Genomic DNA, 19,740 nt, shown 5'->3' on the forward strand with positions numbered 1-19,740 from the left:
ACACGTCAATGATTTCACTCCACACAATGGTAGTGTACTTTCCAAATAATCACTCTAAAAAATTACAGAGTATAGTGGCAATATCCGATCTTATCAACCATAATGCTACAGCAGTGCATACAATCTTAAGAAAAACCATACCAGTAATCAAAGCCGATTATCCTGCACTGACAACAGTTCACTACTTATCGGATTCGCCTACAAGCCAATATAGGAATCGATACATCTTCCAGTTTCTTGCATACCACGAAGAAGAGTTTTCAATAAAGGCAAGATGGAATTTTCTAGAAAGTGGACACGGAAAAGGCCCGTGTGATGGTCTAGGAGGAAGTGTTAAACGGTCAGCAGATATGGCTGTCAGACAAGCCAAGTGTAACATCCAGGATGCAGCAGATTTTTATGCCTGGGGTTTGCAATCTGAGTTGGCAGGAAGCAAAGTAAAATATCTTCTTTATACACAGGAAGACTACGATGAAACAGTTGCTAGAACTGCAAAGAGAGAAACTCCACTTAGTGTTACTGGAACCATGAAATTACACGCTGTTGTACCATCTCGTCAGGCTACAAAGAGTGTATACACAAGAAACGTCTCGTGTTACTGCCTAACCTGCATGACGGATGTCGAAACCACAGATTGTGCAGGCTGGGAGTTACATGCATTATCTGTAGATAGTAACAAAACAAGCGAGGAAAATATGCAAGTGTCAGATGAACATAGAAGAAGCGAAGATCAACATAAAGACCATTACAGTGGTAATGAACGTCAAACAATAATTCCAAAGGAAAACGATTTTGTAGCAGCAATTTACGACAAAAACTGGTATATCGGAAGAGTTACCGATGTTGAGGAAACAGAGGTTATGATAAATTTCATGTGTAGAGCAGGCAAATACGATGATTCTTTTAAATGGCCTACTACAAAGGACGAGATATGGCTCGACCATAAAAACATTATATCAATCATAGATGAGCCAGTTCCTCATGGGAAAACAAAGAGACTCTTCAAAATACCGAAGGAAGTTATTGATCGCTTAGAAGAGGGATTCGTGTCGCTTAAAGATGGACTCTAGACGTCAATTGTTGATTTTTTTTTACAATGTGTTCCTGACTCTTATCGTCCGTAACGAAATTTCTTAATGTCCGTAACTGTATAAATTGAGTGAATTGTGGATTTATTCATCATTGTTGAGTAATATGGCGCATATAAAAGCTTTTTAAATTGAAAATTCCTATGAAGTTTCTAGTTTGCCAGCCTGAGCAGTTATTGTTCTTAAATTATTCTTGCATACTGTCTTTTTTTTTAACGAGAGGTATGACTACGGCCAATTTATTGATACAGGACATGACAGTGATAAGTTTTGAAAGCTAGATATCTATCTGATGTTTGTTGATACTATTTTGATTTGTGTTATTACTTTTGACTTAAGATTAAATGCTATGTTGAGGCAATAACGCTTTCCACTCATTCCGTGAAATTCATCGAATGTCCGTAACGAATACATGCCTATGAAAATCCAACCTCTGATGAAACAACACTCTTGAAAACAGATAAAATATATTAAAAATTGATAAACATATTATTACTTCAGCTAAACATTACTTCACACAAGGATTATGAACATTTAAAAAACAAGGAGCATGACACAAATGTTGTACCAGAAATTATTTCTTTAAAAATGACACAATGACCATAAAGATTTTCTTGTTTTTTAAAACGAAAAAGTATTTGGTATGTTTAAGATGCATTATTTCTGTCTCTGGTATTGTTGGTGTTTGCGGTAGACTGGTAGAAAGTTATCTTGAACTGCAACTTCGGCTTTTAATAGGAATTAATTCCTGACAATAATGTCTGTAACCGATATGGCCATACCCGAGACAAAAAAATGATTTTTCAAAAAATGCAACGAGTAACGTGCATGACTTTCTACAAGTAAGTAACAAACACATAAATGAATTTATAGGAGTAAACAGTTATGTTTAAAGTAAACATTCAATTTTTGGAGGTATGTGATTTTTAATTGTGCCGTTTTCGGCGGAACTAGTCTCTTGATTGTTGACAATACACTAAATGAGGATAGAACGAAAACTGGTAAAAGGAGAGAGTTTTGGGATGACTGTGGCTCATGGGTAAAAGGTATGTCTCCCACAAATCTTTGTTACACTAAACGAGAAACTGGTCAGCCTTATAAAGATATATGGACGTTATTGCACTGTACACAAAAACAATTACACGGTGTGTGCATCTACGATCCACTTGAACCTGAACATGATGATTCGAACGTGTTAGTTGTGCATCGGACGTGTAGCAAAGATAAGAACTCTCTAGAACACAAGCGACGTGTAACTTGGATAGGAAATATGCCACACTCTATAACACTGTCTACGTCTGTCTCAATTATGAAGTATGTTGGTGTATTTCCCGGAAGGACAATTCATGGAAACGCATTAAAACCTGAAGTACGTGAAGAATATATAAGAAGTACACAACGTGTAAAAGCGGTGGCTACATTAATCAAGACTTCGCAAAAAACGTGTACAACAAATCAGACCAAGGAGAAGATGTTTATGGCATTCCCAGAAATATCAAGGTTCTCCAAAAGCATTAAACACAGACAAAAAAGACAAGAATGACAACCCGCCAAAGACATTTACAACAGAAATCTTGCCGACTACATTCTAAACGTAAAAAAGTAAAGTGTATTCACAGTACCCTTTCTGAAAGGCTTTCATTAGAGTTGTCCGACACGATGATTATGGTGCGTCCAGATATAGGATATTAAACGATTCTGATGTACGAAGGAAGGAACCGTATTAGGTGTGGACAAAACTTTTAATCTTGGTGAAATGTACTCAACTTCAACAGTTTTCAAAAAGCAGAGCACGAACCGATACCGGAGAGTCTTTTTTCGGGCTGTCTTTTCTACAAGTTAAATCTGACTTTTAAACCGTACAATGGTTTCTTCTCACAAATTGCCAGTCATTTCAGAGATGAAGAAATAGAAAACGTGATTGTCGGCTCAGATGACGAAATTGCGATTCATAAAAGTTTAAAGCGGTCATTCCCTTGAGCGACACAGATTGTTTGTATACTTCACTCGAAGAAAAATGTTACTGATTATTTTTTAAAAGATAGGGTTGGCGTCAATGTGCAAGACAGAAAGTCAGTCGTAACACTTTTTTCGGTGACGAAGGAATTGCATAGGCCAATAATTATGTAGTATTAAAAGCAAGAATAAAATATGCAATAGATGTCATTTCAGAAAAAGCTTCAGGTTTCAATCCATATTTCGACAAATGAATGTTACCAATTCTGAAAGATCATATTAATTTTCCTGCGAGGGTAAAATATGTGTACGCCCACTGGATAAATAATTCAAAATCTGCCAATAACACGATGAAGACTGGAACCAACTGGAAACAAAACGATATATCACATCTTATACTATAATCGATTGTCAGTTTCCAGTATAAGACGCTTAAAGATCATTGATTTAAAGAAGTAATTTCAAGCTGGCAACAGATTATATATACCACAGAGCCACGTTTTCTGACATGCGGTGTCAAAAAACCCACATAAATACAATAAAATTTTGTCAAATTTTGAATCAGTTTAGATGTGGAGGAAAGAGAGAAACAAAAGTTGTTCAACTTTGTAATATTTTCATTAAAACCCCACAACAGCTATTAAACTTAGTCAAATTTTAATCAATATATGAGAGAGAGAGAGAGAGAGTTGTTCCATTTTATTTTGTATTATTTTCATTATAATGTATTCTGAACACTACTAAACAATATAACAACCACATTTGTTATTTACGCAAAATTATAATATTTAATGTACATAGCTGTAATTAATTTCGCAATATTGCAGTTTGGACATATTAAGGTCCATTACTTCCCATTAGGGACACCCTACTTAACTGGAAAGGTGAAGGACATTCCGATTGATTGCTGTTACCTGAGAGCGTCATTCCGATTGATTGCTGTTACCTGAAAGCGTCATCTCGAAAAATGGGTTGGAGAATTTTGGACATCGTGTTTTTTGTATATTTTGGAAGTCAAATTCCGATGACTTTATTTTTTGACTCACAAACTCTCCTCCCAAAATACCTATATCCGAAATCGGTATGACTTATAATATTTTCTCCTTAACTTTTCTCTTTGTTGTACACTGATTATCCGATGTTTTCACGTGACGTCACGAAACGTATACACTTCCATATCCGCCATTTTGAGTCCCTAATCTCGCAAACGGGTACCTAATAACAGTGTTCTTCCCGCATAATTACAAAGGCACGTCTCATTTAGTGCGTTATAATATAATAATACATTACATTCTGTTGTGCATGTCAACCGCACGAGACAGAATGCATGACTTTTCTGCTTGTTTTCCTCAAGTTAAAGATATAAATTCAACCGTCTTTGTTATTCTTTCAGAAACAAATAGATCGATCAATAAACAAACGCATACACAAATGGATACACAAACAAGTAGAAACATGTAATGATTTTCAATTTTCATGGGCTGAAATCAATCATTTGCCTATCATTCAAGTTAAAAAGCTAATTGTTAATATATAATTTCATATTTCTAAAAGCATTTGAGGAATAATTCGTTTTGACATTCGACACAAAGTCATGTTCTGTTAGGTACGTGTTTCGTTTGAACACACACTGAAGATGAAACTTCTTTGAATGGTTATCGCTTTCATTCATTATCGTCTTAGTCAATCATCTCCACCACAAATAGAGTATCTGACCATACTGATTAAATTGGTTTGTCAACTGCCTCTGGCACAAACACCTGTTGACGCGAAAAGTATTTGTACATAAAAGTTTTGGCATAAAACACATGCTATTACATTTTAATTCGTAACTGATATTGTATCCCGAAAATCATTGTCCAGAAATACTCTTTCCAGCTGACAAGTTTAGGGATATGATAACGAAACACTTTAAAAATGTAAATATTGTCTGTTTGTAAACAAAAATAACTGCATTTCTATTTCATAGCAATATGCACCATCTCGGTTCAACTTCACTATTCTGTCTTTCGATATAAGCAAGGGAACATCCAGCTTCATTTTTATTTTCATGCTATAGGGCACTTAATTTTAAGTATAACCTATGTATCATTGCAATTAAGTAAATGTCCTCATCGACAGTTAAATCAGATTATTATCTTGAATATACATGATGACTAATGCTATCCTTCCAAAGTACATATATCCTGAAAAGGTATTCACCCATAAGTATAAGACCCACTGGATATCCATTTAGCAGTGTTATGAGTGATAGGGAGTTGAGAGCATTGTTTTACAACAGACTTATAGCCCGGAACGTTGTATTATCGCGGTACTTAATATTCTTATCGGCACATATTAAAACCGTTTTGCTATTGCTGCTTACTTATAATTTGTAAAGTTTCATGGTTTTCCCTGTTTCTATTGTTTTTAAAAAATCTTTTTTAATCATTGTAATTCCAAGCACATAGACATCAAAGTTCATGGACACACCTCACATCCAGCAGTCCACTTAACTTCGAGATGCCCAATCTGGTTAGGTTCATTGCCAGAGGATATGACAGCTGTTTTGGCATGGAATGTCTAAATGTCATCAACATATGTTGTGAACCACTCCCTTGTAGCTGAACCATCTGTCTGCCCTCCTGGCTTCAACCTTCCACTTCTTCTGTGGACCACACTGAACAGCTGCTTTCGAACAGGACAGGGCTGTTGTGCAGCCAAACGTTTCCGATGGGGCCAGGCCACTAACTCTTCCTGTCGCTGTGGAACTCTTCAGACCATGTCACACATTTGACCAACCGTCCCTTGACAAAGTTCCCTGCAAGCTTTGCACCTTGCTGATGATGACGTTAAATGGTTCAGCATGCACTGCATACAATACTAATAAGTCAAAGCACATAAATGTAAATAAAACAGCATACAGTGGCTGACCCAGATTAATATACCATGGGGGAACAACTCTTTATTATCGCAGTTTTTTGCCTAGCTTACTTATTGGTAGCATGCAGCGATTATTATAATAAATATAAATTGCAACTTACCTATGAGATGGAATGTCCACGCTTGTACAGGCACAATATTTCCACAATAAACGAAAGGATCCAATGATCAAATCGAATCCACAAATGTAATTAAAGTGGAAATCTATGAATAACAACATTGCAGATTTAAAACAATTATTATTTAACTTTATATGAATTTTAAATGCATTATTGGCAAAGAAATGTGTATCAAAAGCAACTATTATTAATATTATTATTATTTAAATATTACTTGTATAAAGAAAGTTTAACTGTTATTGTATTCTTATTTATGTACAAGAAGTATGATCATAAGCAACATTTTGTCAATTTTGGTCCATATCGGCTACCATGGAATGAAATTCCAAGCTTAACCTTATAAGGACATGTATGTCACGATTAGTATGTAACCTATAATCATCAAACATCAGATGTTACACTTAATATATATTTTAATCAATGTCAATACAGGTATAGCAAGTTCAACTGGAGCTTTGGATATGATGATAAAGGTAATTGCATGCACTTTACAAAAAAGTGATGTTCATTCTTTTAAATTGTAAATTTGTACGAAAATTTTTGACATTTTAGAGGAAATTGTGTTGTTGGATATTTGTGTCCTTACTGGCTACAGCTTTACATTTTTGAACAACCACTTGACAGCGCGTGTCCAGAATTAATCAGAAAATCCCATTGCCATGATGATATCTGGCCCCCAAGAATACAGCGTTGGAGTATATAGATGACTGAGAAATTTTGTTTGAAAAGATGGGAATGGAATTGGTCAGTACTATTTTATCGCAGTACTAAACATTGGTTTGTACCACCATAAACAGTGTTAAAGAAAAGGCGGTGTTGCCTTAAAACTCCATGAATATTGAAGGGGGGAAGTAAACAGTTTTATAGTTGACAAGACCTTGATTTTGTTGAAAATTGCCCCAGATTCGTTAATTTTTTTCTGAGGGAATACAGTACCTAAAACAGTAAAATATATCACTTTTAAAATTTAATTTTTTTCTGAGTATCTAATTTTCAAAATTAATAAACCGATAACATTGGATACAATTGGGTGTTATGAAATGGCATGTGATAGACAGTTCCCAAATGGAGGTAAACCTTGTTGCTGATTAGTCTTCCTTTTCTAATTATATATCCATTTATGCAGTGATAAAGTGACACATGGGAAAAGTGAAATTTATGTAAGAAAAAATACTTCAAAACTTACAGAAGACCATCGGAACTCCTGAAAATTCTTGAAAAACAATATTCTGGGGTTGTACCAGCCATGCTAAAGAAGTAATGAATCATAACAGAAAGACAGTAATTTACCTGGCAATGAAAGGTGCCTTATTCACTTGTTATCTGTCTCTAATTCCTGTATTCAGCAAACATTGCAAATGGTGCCCATATCACAGTAAACAGCACTTCACAGAACATGATGTATTTATTGCTGTCTATGATGAAATACACTTATTCTTTGGCAAACTATATAATTACTCTGCAACCCCAAACAGGTTATGAACTAATCATGTCCCCAATAACATGCAAAATCATTGTCAGTAGCAGAAAATTTACATTTATAAATTTTGAAGTATTTACATATATAAAATTATTTTGTCTTTTTTTGTAATGTATTTCTTGAAAGAGCTAATGTGGACACCTGAAAACATGATCTCCTCGCAATACTCATTTTTAGCACTTTAGTGATTATAGTGATGTCAGGCATCACATTTCCCCTACATCTGGCAATTCTAAACTCTACTGGATCAAACAAATTTACTCTTGCAGACTTCTGGGCATGCTATTAAAGATACATATTCTATTCTATCAAATGCATCTATGATTACTTGCAACATTTTCTTTTACTCCTTTTTTTCTTGCTTTTTGTCCAGTGTATTATTTTATTACCTACTATTTATTGATTACAGCTTTCTGTATTGTTGTTGTAGGGTTGAACGCCATTTTTCTGCACAAGATACATGGCGGCCAGTATCAGTGGTGGAGGAAGAACCTGGGAAAACCCTGGAAAGAACCACTGATCCACGAGAAGCTACATGCAGGCTTTCTCATGTACCCACTTTGGCCGAGTCCAAGACTTGAACCCATGCAGACAGGTGAGATGGTAGTGGATCATAACAGTGAGTGCTTTAGACCTCTTGTCCACTCAGGGCCCCTACAGCTTTCTATTTTAATTCGTATGATTCACATGACTGTATAATCAGGGCTGTCAGGGACCAAAGCTTCTGGGTCAGATACGTATGAAATTCTCATAGGACAAGCCATTTATCCATGTGATGCATTTCTGTGACATGTATCATTTTCCATTGATTTAGTTTGGCATATCATTAATTATATCAATGAAAAAGTCATTTGTCACTATGGCATTCTAGGACAATGTCGGGGTTTCACTTTATTGACCCTTATCGTCTACCATAGTTTTTGCATTGAGTGATAAGAAAATATGGTCAATCATATTTACATATAGAGTATTTTGGGACAGTAATAAATTCCTAAACTTCTGATGGAGAAAAAGAGCATTACAAATATTAGCACTGCACCTTGATTGAAGAATCCTATACGACTTTTTAAGATTGGAATCTGGAAATTAATTACCATGAAAATATGACACGTTGCAGTAATTTCAAATTGCAAAATTAATTTTAATTATATTTTGCAGCTGCTATCCATGATGGAGTGGTACACAAAGGAATTGCGAGACCCAATGATGGCAGATCCTCCAGCATGGTTCCGGTCTTTCTGTCATTCTGAACTTTTTCTGGAGGTTCCATTCTTCTTTCCAGCAGCCTATGTGTACTGGAAGGGTTAGTATGTCGATGTGTTATTTCCTGAAATATTATTCATTAACACAAAAGATCAACAGAAGATGATCTGGAAACAAATTATTTAAGTCTGTTATGAATTACAAAGTATTTTGTTCAGTGGATGTGCACAGCTATTATGTCTCAGTGGTTAAGCTACTGGACTTGCATTCAGTGCATTGCAAGTTCAAATCCTTCCCAGACTAGCCTGGCATTGATGGTCATGATTTTTTTCAGTGCAGCACACTTTGTATTGCATCAGCTGAAAACACTTTAATATTCTGATGTGCTGTTAAACACCGGTCAGTTTGTGACTGACAAATTCTAAATCACACATGTGCACATTGCATGCACTAATTGCAATTCAATGCTTCATTTCAGGTGCTGCAGGAAACAAATGGTTCAGAATTCCAGCCATTGTTTATTCAACCCATATTGTTACCAAAGTCGTTGCTATTGAGTACTATATCATGCTGACTGATTTTAGCCAGTCATTGCACCCAGGTCCACGGGATTTGAGGGAACGTGTGTGGCTTGGCCTGATTTATTTCCCTTATCTACTTGTCCCAGTCATGATTCTTCTTGATGCCTTGTTTAGCAGTGTGTGGCATGAACCAAGCAAAAAGAAGATGAAGTGACTTTCTGCCAAAAAAAATTATGTGCTAAGACCAAGACAAGATAAAAAGCATTATAAACACCAGCAAAATTTAAGATTTTTATGATGCACTTATAAAAATTAATTAACAGAAATTTTGCTGGTTAATATATCCTTTAATTGCATATCTCAGATACATGAATTTCTCTTTTCTTTTATATCTCTGCCATATTTGTGGTGGAGGCATATAGTGATAATCAATGTCCTTTTGTCAGATCATCAAATTTATGCTTGTTATATAGGAGGTGCTCACCAATTAATATGTACTTTAGAGAGAGTGACGTATGTATGGTGAAGTAGTTCGCATTTAAAACCTGCACAATGGAGAGAATGTTGGCATACCTATATGCTACAGTAATGTAATGTGGATGATATTTCTTTGGATATTGTACTTTTGGAAATTTTACATGATTTAAGCACACTGCTAACTAAAATGACTGCTCCCTTGTGTTAAAAAATCAGCCTGAATTAGTCTAAAGTACACTATACATAGCAGCTATTAAAGGCATACAACCTAAGATTTTTTACTTTTTCTTTTCTTGCAAATGAATGATATTATGAAAAGTATAGTACAAATAATGAGTAATTACACGTCATTCAACTTCATAAAGTGTACAACTGTCAGTTTAATCAATGAAAATGTAATGATTTTCTAATCACGTATATACGGATTGCTAATTAATTATGCGGAAACGGAATTTACTGATACTACCCAAAGTTGCAGTGTCACGTGACGCGTGTCAAAAAATATGGAAGTCGAGGTAAACACTTGTTTTTCTTTTGATGTAATTATTGCTTTATTCTTCATATTTCTTCATCTGTCCTGCTCCTTAGTTCTTTATTGTCATGCGCAATATATATTGATTATAGATTTCTCATTGTATATAATAAATTACAAGAAGTAGACAAAAAAGGCAATAAGATGGAGTATCATGACGATAAGGGGTTCCTTTAATGGGCAATTCTTAAAATTCCCATTTTGCATTACTTGTGTTTGCGAGATTGTGTGTTATGTTGCAAGATAAACTAATAAAAATATGACAATTCGTATCATTGCAGTCAGAACCGCTATTAAAAGATCTCGCTAAAGTCACCTCTTTGGCTCAGAATGAAGTTGATTATCTTGTAAATTTGCATCACCACCTCAGGCTCACGTATCCGATACACGATGTGATTTGCGTATCTGTTTTACGCTTCTGTAATAATAATAATAATAATAGTTTTGTGGGCAAGCTCCATTCTAAATAAATATCCATTTCATGGCTTTGTCAGTTAGAAACATGTGGTACATTGTTATGTGATAGAAGTATTAGCTTTGACAAAAGTGCAATTAAAATTAAAAGTATTAGCTTCGACAAAAGTGCAATTAAAAATAAAAATTAATACCCCCCCATATTACAATTGAAAAACTTGTGATTTTTCAGCCTTTTATCAAATATGATTTAATTCTAGGTTTCTGATAACACTAAGTGAATCAGTATCTCAGACATCATCACTTCATAACAGTACTGACAGCCCAGACCAACATCAAGTAAGAGATGTTTGAAGAGGTATTAGAGGAAGGGAGTCTACTAGAAGGGGTACAGGAAGTGAGTCTAGTAGAAGTACAGGAAGGGAGTCAAGTAGAAGAAGTACAGGAAGGGAGTCAAGTAGGGGTAGCAGAAGAGTTACAAGGCAAAGGAGAGGAAGAGGAAAACAAGGACCATCACTTAGCAGGACAAAAGTAGCTACTACAGCTGAAGCCAGGGATCATCAGTTGAAGGTAAACATGATTTTTGTTACCCATTACAGTTAGCTTTTGTATTAAGACTTGTAAATTTATAATTTATTTTTTGTCAGTTTTTTTTTTAATTGTTGAATTCATTTCTTATAGGAAAACATAGCTAAAATGACAAAGGAAGGAAAAGTTAAACTTTAGGCTTGAATATGCCAAAAACACCCGAACATAGTCTTTGAAGTGATAAATGGTTCATCAACGGAGCAACAATGATACCATCCAAGACCAAGAGGTGAATCACCAGGTTGGTGCATATGTAGTAACTGCTGTGAAATGCCAACTAATGATGAAAACCAGTGCTGCAAACAAATAATGCCGAACTGCTATTCAAGGCTTCCTGTAAGTAATTTTTTGGTAAATTGTCTTTCTAGTTCTACTTTCCATAAGTCTCATGACTGTAATCTGACTCAATTGCCCATCCAGAGGTAATACTTTTGTTATTTATAATTTACTATTAGTGAATTAAGCAGCTGATTCAAACACTTGTTTATCATTATGTTTGCTTCATTACATAACAGAAGAATCATTATTTTCCCACAGAACATTTAATGCTTTTATCTTTTTGAAATATTTTATACTGACAATTTTTTAAAATTTCTGCAGGACTTCAATTTGGTTCTTTTAGACGAAGTCATGCTCCTTGTTGCACAGAGGTATAGGCAATTTTGTTCTGGCAGCAGAAGAAAACAATTACAGCTGGGGGGAAAAGGCATGCTGCTTATAGGCAGTTTATTTTATGGACTTACGGATACCTTGGTGCTGGCAACAGACGTGTCATTCCAAGCTGCTGTGTATGGCATATAAGGGATAAATACCCAGATTGTTTTGGCCACTACTGTGGCTTTACTCAAGGAAGACTTGGGTGATCTTTCCAGTGATATGATGTGTGAATGATAGAATCTGTATTGGGGTTTGCACAAAGACAAGAAAATCGCAATCAAAGATTGGGATTTCATTGTCTTGGTACAAACACTGACTTAGATTATTTTTCTCACCCAATTTTTCCAATTAAAAGAACCCTGCAAGTTTGTAATATAGTTAGCAGATTCAACACATATTAGGCAAGTACTATTATTGCCTCTCACTTTATAAAATAAGAATAATTACCTAAATATAATATAGCTTTATATGCTGCTCTTAGAAAAAGGAAATAAAGAAAAGAGTTATAATTGTTACATGTTGGAAGTACTGCACAATAAGCATCAGGAACAATGTGCTATTATGTATAAATACAGCACATTGATACAAATATATGAATGAGGGCAGTTGGGTGACCTGTCAACACTAATTACTCAAGTTCATGCATTAGAAAATAGAAAAATAAAAACATTTGATGTTATTGCTGTATTAGGTCTCACTGGATAGGTTCGTATTTTGACACCTCCCTAATTTTTAAGGTAGAAGACATGAACCTAATCATCACAAGCATATCATTTATAAATTCACACAGAAGCTAAATCTGTAGTGTGGTTGAGATTTACTTTGAGTTAGGCTTGGAAATGGGTTGGCTTGATGTTGACTGGCTGTCACAGTTAGACGAGCATTGGAGATCAAATGCTTAACTTGGGCTGCAAATGAGCAGCCGACTTGGCTTACATATTTACATGTGTCTGCTACAGAGGTAAATATCTAAAAATTTAGATGGTTGAGGGGTGATGAAAAGTATGCTAACTTGTTATAGTACTAGTGAACTTGATTCATGCATAAGGCACATACTGATTCTTTTAGCTGCCTTGTCACAGGAAAATATTCAAAACGGGCTGGTGGCAGTGTTGGTTCAGTATAAAAGCCACAACTTGCTTTAGGAATTAACCTGATTGCCTCAGTCAAAATCTCACATGTATGCTTTCTACAAAAATCATTAGTTTGTTTTTATTTGTATCTTCAGTGTAAAATTATTCTCATTTTTCTGCAATATGTCCTTGTCAGATGAAAATTCGCCAGATAATCTGTCCAGTGAGACCTTATGACATTTAATTGAAGGATGTCCTTTAAAAGTAATAAGTAATTATTTAATAGATTATATACTCCTAACTTTTAACTTTCATCAATTTGGAAAACATTCTGTGGTATGCAGTAGCATGATACCGTGCAGTACAATGCTTGGTGCACAGTTCTAAATAGGTATGTAATGACTTCGAGGAGATTTTGAATTGATGACTTACTTGGAATTTTATATTTTCTGTCCTGGAAAAGTGGCAAGTATAGCTATTTCAAATGTAGTGGTTTGCTACATAGAAATCTTGTGAAATAGCAAGTGCACAAGTTTTCATTTGCAATCTCAGATGGGGCAGATTCAGATGTTTGAAAAGTTTTGAAGAGAAACAAAAACAAGTTTGACATAACACATTTCTGGTTGTTGTTGGCTTTGCAGTAGTTCTTGAGAGAATTTGGTTTGTTTTAACTAGTGATATGTATTGCCTGTGGGTCTGCAGTTCTTGTATGTGTATCTGTCTCAAAATATTTTGTATGGTGTGTTAACAAAGTTGGAGAAACTAAGTTGATTTATGAGCAAAGTTCTTGGAGTATATATATATATATATATATATATATATATATATATATATATATATTCCATCTGGCAAAGCAGACGACAACAAGGTTTTTTCTTTTTAAAAGTAGACAGCCAGGCTGAGATAAGAAAAACAACATTAGCTAAACTCCTAGATTTCTTGGTCACATGGGTGAGAAATTCTGTTATTAGGCCTACATCTTAATTTTTACTTGAATACTTGTCCGTAAATATATTAGATATTTAGTACCTGATTTTAGATATTAATTTCTTGGTAGGATTCTCTTTCTTAGGAACTCGTGATTTTATTTTAAGTTGTATAAAGCATTTCTTTTGTATTATGCAATTTTTATTTTGCATGAACAAGTTTTGTTAAAATTTTATTAGCTACCTATCCGCCAAAGAATGACTATATGTATGGCTGTTTTAAAAGCAACTTTATTGATATTATACTACTGGGAAAGTTTATTTAAAAAATAGGAAGAATTAAAGTTGACTAGCGTTGTCTTGGGATGCAAAGGATGTAAGGCACAACAGTACAGGGTGAACATGATTGTATTTTTGCATATACATATCAAGTCAAATGATAAATAACACATATTCATACTGAGTTGAGAAAGGAAAACTTATTGTAGTGTATCATGAATACAGATCGGTTTGTAAATATCAACAGAAGTACAAACACTATTATTGTAGTGTTTCATGAATACAGATCGGTTTGTAAATATCAACAGAAGTACAAACACTATGATACTATTCTATCAAGCATAATACTGCTCATTAACTATGGCAGTTCAATACAAACAAAATGGCTCTGGAAACTTCCAATAAATTTTTAAGACTAAAATACTAGTTCATCAAAAGCGACCTTGAATGCTATATCACATATATGCATCAAATGCCATCTGATTACAACTAAATCAAACATACTTGACACCAATTAAAGCATCAAATTTTCATTTCTTTCAAATGTGTTCATTCGCCACAGAAATAATAATACCCTTTATATGAAAACCCTAATGAATGTACACAACTTCATACACTGTAAAACTAACTGTTATATATTATGAAATTTACTAAACTTATATAATTACAAATGTGCACATACAGACATAACTTTAATTCAAGAGTATAGTCAGGTATCAAGAACTGATACATATCTAAGAATAATTATGGCATACATAGAAAACTCTTTCTCTCTCCGCATTATAACTATTGCTGCTATATTATATAATTCTCAGAAGTTTGTTTCAAATTTATAGATGGACTATCTGCTGAAGTCATTGTCATTGCATCCAAAAGTGACTTGTCCATCAATCTCCATCTTTACAAAAAAATGAGTTTTGAGAGCACTCTTGAACGGGACCACTGTTTCTTTGTGTCTAAGTCCAGTGTGCAATTCATTCAGGCCCTGGTATGCAAAAGAACGCTGTCCATATGACTTTGTTTTCATAGTGGGAATAATGAGTATACAATTGTCAGAAGAGGAGTAAATATCTTGCTGGTGTGTACACATGGGTGAGGTTGGATAGGTATGTTGGACTAGAGTCCGACAGTGAAATGTAGCACAGAGAGCAAATTTTGTGTTTGATTCTGGATCGAATGGATAGCCAGTATAGGGTACAGAGCAGCGGGGACGCGTGATCTGATCATGGTACTCTAAGCATGATCTGAGCAGCTGTGTTTTGAAGTTTCTGGAGTAGATATTGAGATGAACCAGACAGAGTTGAGTTACAATAGTCCAGTCTTGAAAGTACTAATGAACACACAAGTGTTTTAGTGGCATCAACTGAAAGATATTTGCGAATTGAGCTGATGCGTCTCAGCTCAATATATGCAGCCTTGAATATGTTCATGACATATTGGTGCAATGTGAGAGTACTGTCCAGAGTAGCACCTAGGTTTCGTACTGACTGTGTGAATTTAATGTTGGTGTTGCTGATATTTATTGTTTGAGGTAAAGGATGTGAATGAGAAAATCTTTTTGTTGTGATCAGAATGGCCTCAGTTTTATCATCATTCATCTGCAGCTTGTTACATGTCATCCATGATTTCACATCAGAAATGCACCTCTCTACACCTTGGATGGTAGAGTCAACTTAAGTTGGGTGGCTAGATTTGTACATTTGGGTGTCATCATCATACAAGGTCTTTTTTAAATAGCCAGTATAACCAGTGAGGAAAGCTGGGGTAATTCTTTTTCTTTAAAATCCTAACTCTATGCAAAATACGCAACTGTAGAGTGCCACCATAACATTTGTACAAATTGATGGGTTGAAACCAAATTTGATATGAGGTTTGGCATTAAGAAAATGTAGGTCAAGTCTTATTTTCATCTTTTTCCAACAAAATGTAATCAATTCATGACCTCATTTGTTCTAGAACTTTGTCCATCACTTAACATTATAATGGCAGGTTCATCTGTGTCTAATGGACACATTTCTGGTTAAAGAAGAGAGGAGTTTAATGGTTTCCATTATTAAATACACTGTAGCAGATTGTTGAAATTGAGTTTACCAGTGTATAATGTTGTCTTAAATGACCTCTATAAATAAAGCCATTATTATTATTATGTTTATTACAGCATAATGATTTTGTTACCATAATGTTTCAATAAAAATCCTTGATACTGATTCTTCTAATTAATGCATGCTAATGTCACATTTTAAATGAGTCAAGAATAACAAATCCCGTTTTACAGGTTTTTTTTAGATACTTCCATCCTCTGTATATAATTATTAGGGGAGGTTGAAGATTTGGTGCACAATAATTTCTAAATTTTTATCCATCTCAGAAGGATGGTATTAGGAATGTTGATAGGATTTAAAGAAGAGAGACCATGATGCAGTGTTACATATTTATTGGTTAAATATATAAAGGTTGCCTGCCCACAAAGGACATTCTTGTGGCCCTAACTGTCCTCTACAGACAGGTTTCACTGTATACTCGGAATAAACAGTTACATATGAAAAATTTTAAGGTCAGTTGAGTTTTAATGGCACTTTAGTCACAATATTTTCTATATAATGCCAAGTAAATGGGAGCTTAGTGCCTTTTCCAGGGGCACAAAAAGGTAAATAATTTTCTATTGGAAAAGACCACTGCATATAGTTTCAAAGAAAACAAAGTATTCTACAAGATCTTTGCTCAGTCTGTATAGAGTGGGATGTATGTTTCTCCCCCATGGTAATATGCAATAGTTGAGGTGATTAGTTTGAGTAATTGAACATATAGTATTTGTTATGAGATATATTTAACAATAATGTAAATATTTTAAATATTTAACAGTATAAAATTTTTAGTTGTTTGTATATTTTTTGACACCTTCTTTTTGTTAAAAAACTTGTACTGTACCTTTACATTTTTGTCTAATCAAAAACAGTTTGTGAAATAAAAACTATACTTGCACTCTTTGTTTGTATGACTGAATTCGTGCCATTAAAAACCTGAATTGTAACCGCAGTAAAAAAAAAAATGCCTTACCATTCATACTCACTCACCTTTGAGCTTAATGTATGAATTCTTAGTCAAACTGATTAAAATACAATTTTATATAAGTTAAGTGTTTATTGGTGGCTAGAAACAGAAAATTCATAGCTACCTGTAAACTTAAAAGGAACAAGACTATCACAAAGGGCAATGTCTGTTTCATGATCTTCCCATCTAATGACTTTTGAGCTGTGTGTGTGACTTGGATTTTTAATGTAGCTTTAACAATTTTTCAGTCATATCACTAAATGTCTGCAGTGTGGCAGTTTATATTGATGTCTAACACTGGGGCATCATGCTGCAGACATGTAGTATGATGTCCCACCCAGTCGCATTATCCTGACACTAGGCCAACCAGTCCTAACACTAACCTCTTAATGCTGAGTGCCAAGCGAGGCAGCTGTTAGTACCATTTTTGTAAGTATTTGTTATGACCCGGCTGGGGATCGAACCCACATCTGAGGCAGATATTCTAACCACTAGGCCACCTTAGCTAGCGACTCGACTATTATATGATATGGTGTAGACCTGGGTAAAGTTTTATTAACATATTTGATTTAAAAAGTAACAGCTGGGAAACAGACAATTGACTCAAGTTATCCCTTGTTTTGACCTTGAGGCAGAGGGGAGAATACATGAGACACTTTCAAGTTAAAATATATGACAGGCTAAAGTTTAACTTAAATATAATCATTGCTTCCAGAGCAGACATAAATTTATTTTTTCAGATGCAAACTATGGGCAAATGGCTTTCATAAAGATTACAGCCCTAAGGCAAGAGGCTTTTAAAAGAAATCACTTGCCTGAAAGGCTATAATTTTATTTATTTGACACAATGTTGAAATTGGTAATTTTAAAAAATAAATATGTAAATGTTTTAAACTGGCTCATTTCCTGTGTTTATTAGCCTTTAAAAAATAGTGTAATTTAAAAAATATTGTGTTTTAAATTTTAAAAATTTTAATAAGCTAGGTTTCATTAAAAGCTACTTTATCTCCAGGTTCCGATGTGAATCAATACACATTGCTGAAATAGTCTGTCTTATAAAGTGTTTTCAAACAACATTTACGCATTTCTTCACAAAAATCTTGATTCCGTTTCACTTGAGTAATGTTTACAGAACTGTTCACTCACAACAGCATGCACAAAGCAGCAGAAATTGGAGGGCGGAGTGGGCAGGCATTTACATCAAGTCCCGATTTCATACAATGTCTAATTGCACTTCCAAAAGTTATACCCAATATATGGATAGAGGTTACCAATTTATATTTTTCATTGCCATGACCTTGAGCTTGAGGCAGGTGGCATGGATTTGGTATGTGACACACTGTCTAGTCTTGATACATAACAGGTTAAAGTTTACTTAAAATATCCAAAATGGTTGAAAAGATATTTTCTAGACAAGGATAGTGTCACAGAATAGTCCGCATGAAAATAAAGTTTGCATTATATTAACAAAAATAATGATGGATTTCATTGCCACATAGTGTTACCCTCAGTGTACGGCTTTAGCCATTGCAGTTTTATTCAGACATATGTTCACTCACTACAGCATGTACAAAGCAGCTGAAATTGGAGAGGGGGGCAGGCATTCACATCAAGTTCTCTGCCATGGATATGACACATTCATATTACTTGTGCAGTTTTCCTCTATATCATCACAATGCAAATGAGCCTTGTCAAAAAGCTGTCAACTTTACAGAAGCAATCTTCTGGTGTAGAGGTATATGAAATGTAAAACTCTATTCTCTTTTGCTATCCCTTACATATCACAAAATTGTTAAATATGTTGAATGTTCCATAATTTGTTCAAAAATTGCATTAAATCAGACTTATGAAAGAAAATGGTCTGTTTCAGGTTAAATGTTTTATAACTGAACAGACAAGTTGAATTCAGTTATATCTTGTATACATTAAACAATCAGAAATGTTCAGAGTTTTATAATCCAGGGTGATTCTCTTGTTGTAGACAGATTTATAAATGAATGTGATTACAATAATAATCTCATACAGTTTTTATGAAAGGACAATTTAAAGTAAAATGAAGTCAGTTCATGTGCAAATGTATATCACTGTATTGACACTTAAACTAGACTCACATATTACACAGCTGTGTTATTGTAGTTGTGGAAGTAATCAAACTATGGGGTTGTGATCAAATTCTGTGGAGTTGTGTAACCCAGATACTAGGGTCAGGGGTTCAAGGGATGCTACTGTGAACTGTTTAACTCGGTGCAAGTTGCCAAAGCTTCTTTTTGGTGTAGGTAGGTTCCCATGGGATCTTTCAGCAGGTGGGGAGGTGATGATCTCACAAGGTCATACCTTTACCATTTGTTAGTAGTGGTGGATAAGAAGTACCTGTGGTAATCACTGGGATGCAATGAGATAATATATCTGTTGATGCTTGTGTGTGCGTGTGTTTATATATATATATATATATAT

At 34.6% G+C, this 19,740-nt stretch overlaps 2 protein-coding genes and 1 long non-coding RNA gene across 5 annotated transcripts; all 3 read left to right on the top strand.

Annotated features, from left to right (window-relative positions):
- Positions 1-3,975: 3,975 nt before the first annotated feature.
- On the top strand, positions 3,976-10,038 carry LOC149777564 (sigma intracellular receptor 2-like). 3 transcript variants are annotated; one of them, XM_089942178.1, is made up of 4 exons: positions 3,990-4,125; positions 6,518-6,558; positions 8,724-8,868; positions 9,247-10,038. In XM_089942178.1, exons 2-4 carry the CDS (start codon positions 6,547-6,549, stop codon positions 9,501-9,503), a joined length of 414 nt encoding a protein of 137 aa, XP_089798304.1. In that variant the 5' UTR covers positions 3,990-4,125; positions 6,518-6,546; the 3' UTR covers positions 9,504-10,038. The 3 variants fall into 3 exon arrangements, with proteins under 3 accessions (XP_089798302.1, XP_089798304.1, XP_089798303.1); XM_089942177.1 differs by lacking the exon at positions 3,990-4,125 and adding an exon at positions 7,996-8,160 and having other exon boundaries at positions 6,528-6,558; XM_089942176.1 differs by lacking the exon at positions 6,518-6,558 and having other exon boundaries at positions 3,976-4,125.
- Positions 10,039-10,184: 146 nt separating this feature from the next.
- LOC149777565 (uncharacterized) lies at positions 10,185-17,217 on the top strand. The gene is made up of 3 exons (XR_016416189.1): positions 10,185-11,282; positions 11,394-11,636; positions 15,072-17,217. It is a non-coding gene; the product is annotated as an uncharacterized LOC149777565 (long non-coding RNA).
- Positions 11,289-14,955, top strand: LOC149777566 (P2X purinoceptor 7-like). Its single transcript, XM_089941407.1, has 3 exons — positions 11,289-11,310; positions 11,542-11,636; positions 11,978-14,955. The coding sequence occupies exons 1-3, from the start codon at positions 11,289-11,291 to the stop codon at positions 12,161-12,163; spliced, it is 303 nt and encodes a 100-aa protein (XP_089797533.1). The 3' UTR covers positions 12,164-14,955.
- Positions 17,218-19,740: the final 2,523 nt, after the last annotated feature.

Source organism: Sinohyriopsis cumingii, chromosome 18, assembly GCF_028554795.1.
Source record: "Sinohyriopsis cumingii isolate HCF-2022 chromosome 18, ASM2855479v2, whole genome shotgun sequence".
In the NCBI taxonomy this organism is placed as follows: Eukaryota; Metazoa; Mollusca; class Bivalvia; order Unionida; family Unionidae; genus Sinohyriopsis; species Sinohyriopsis cumingii.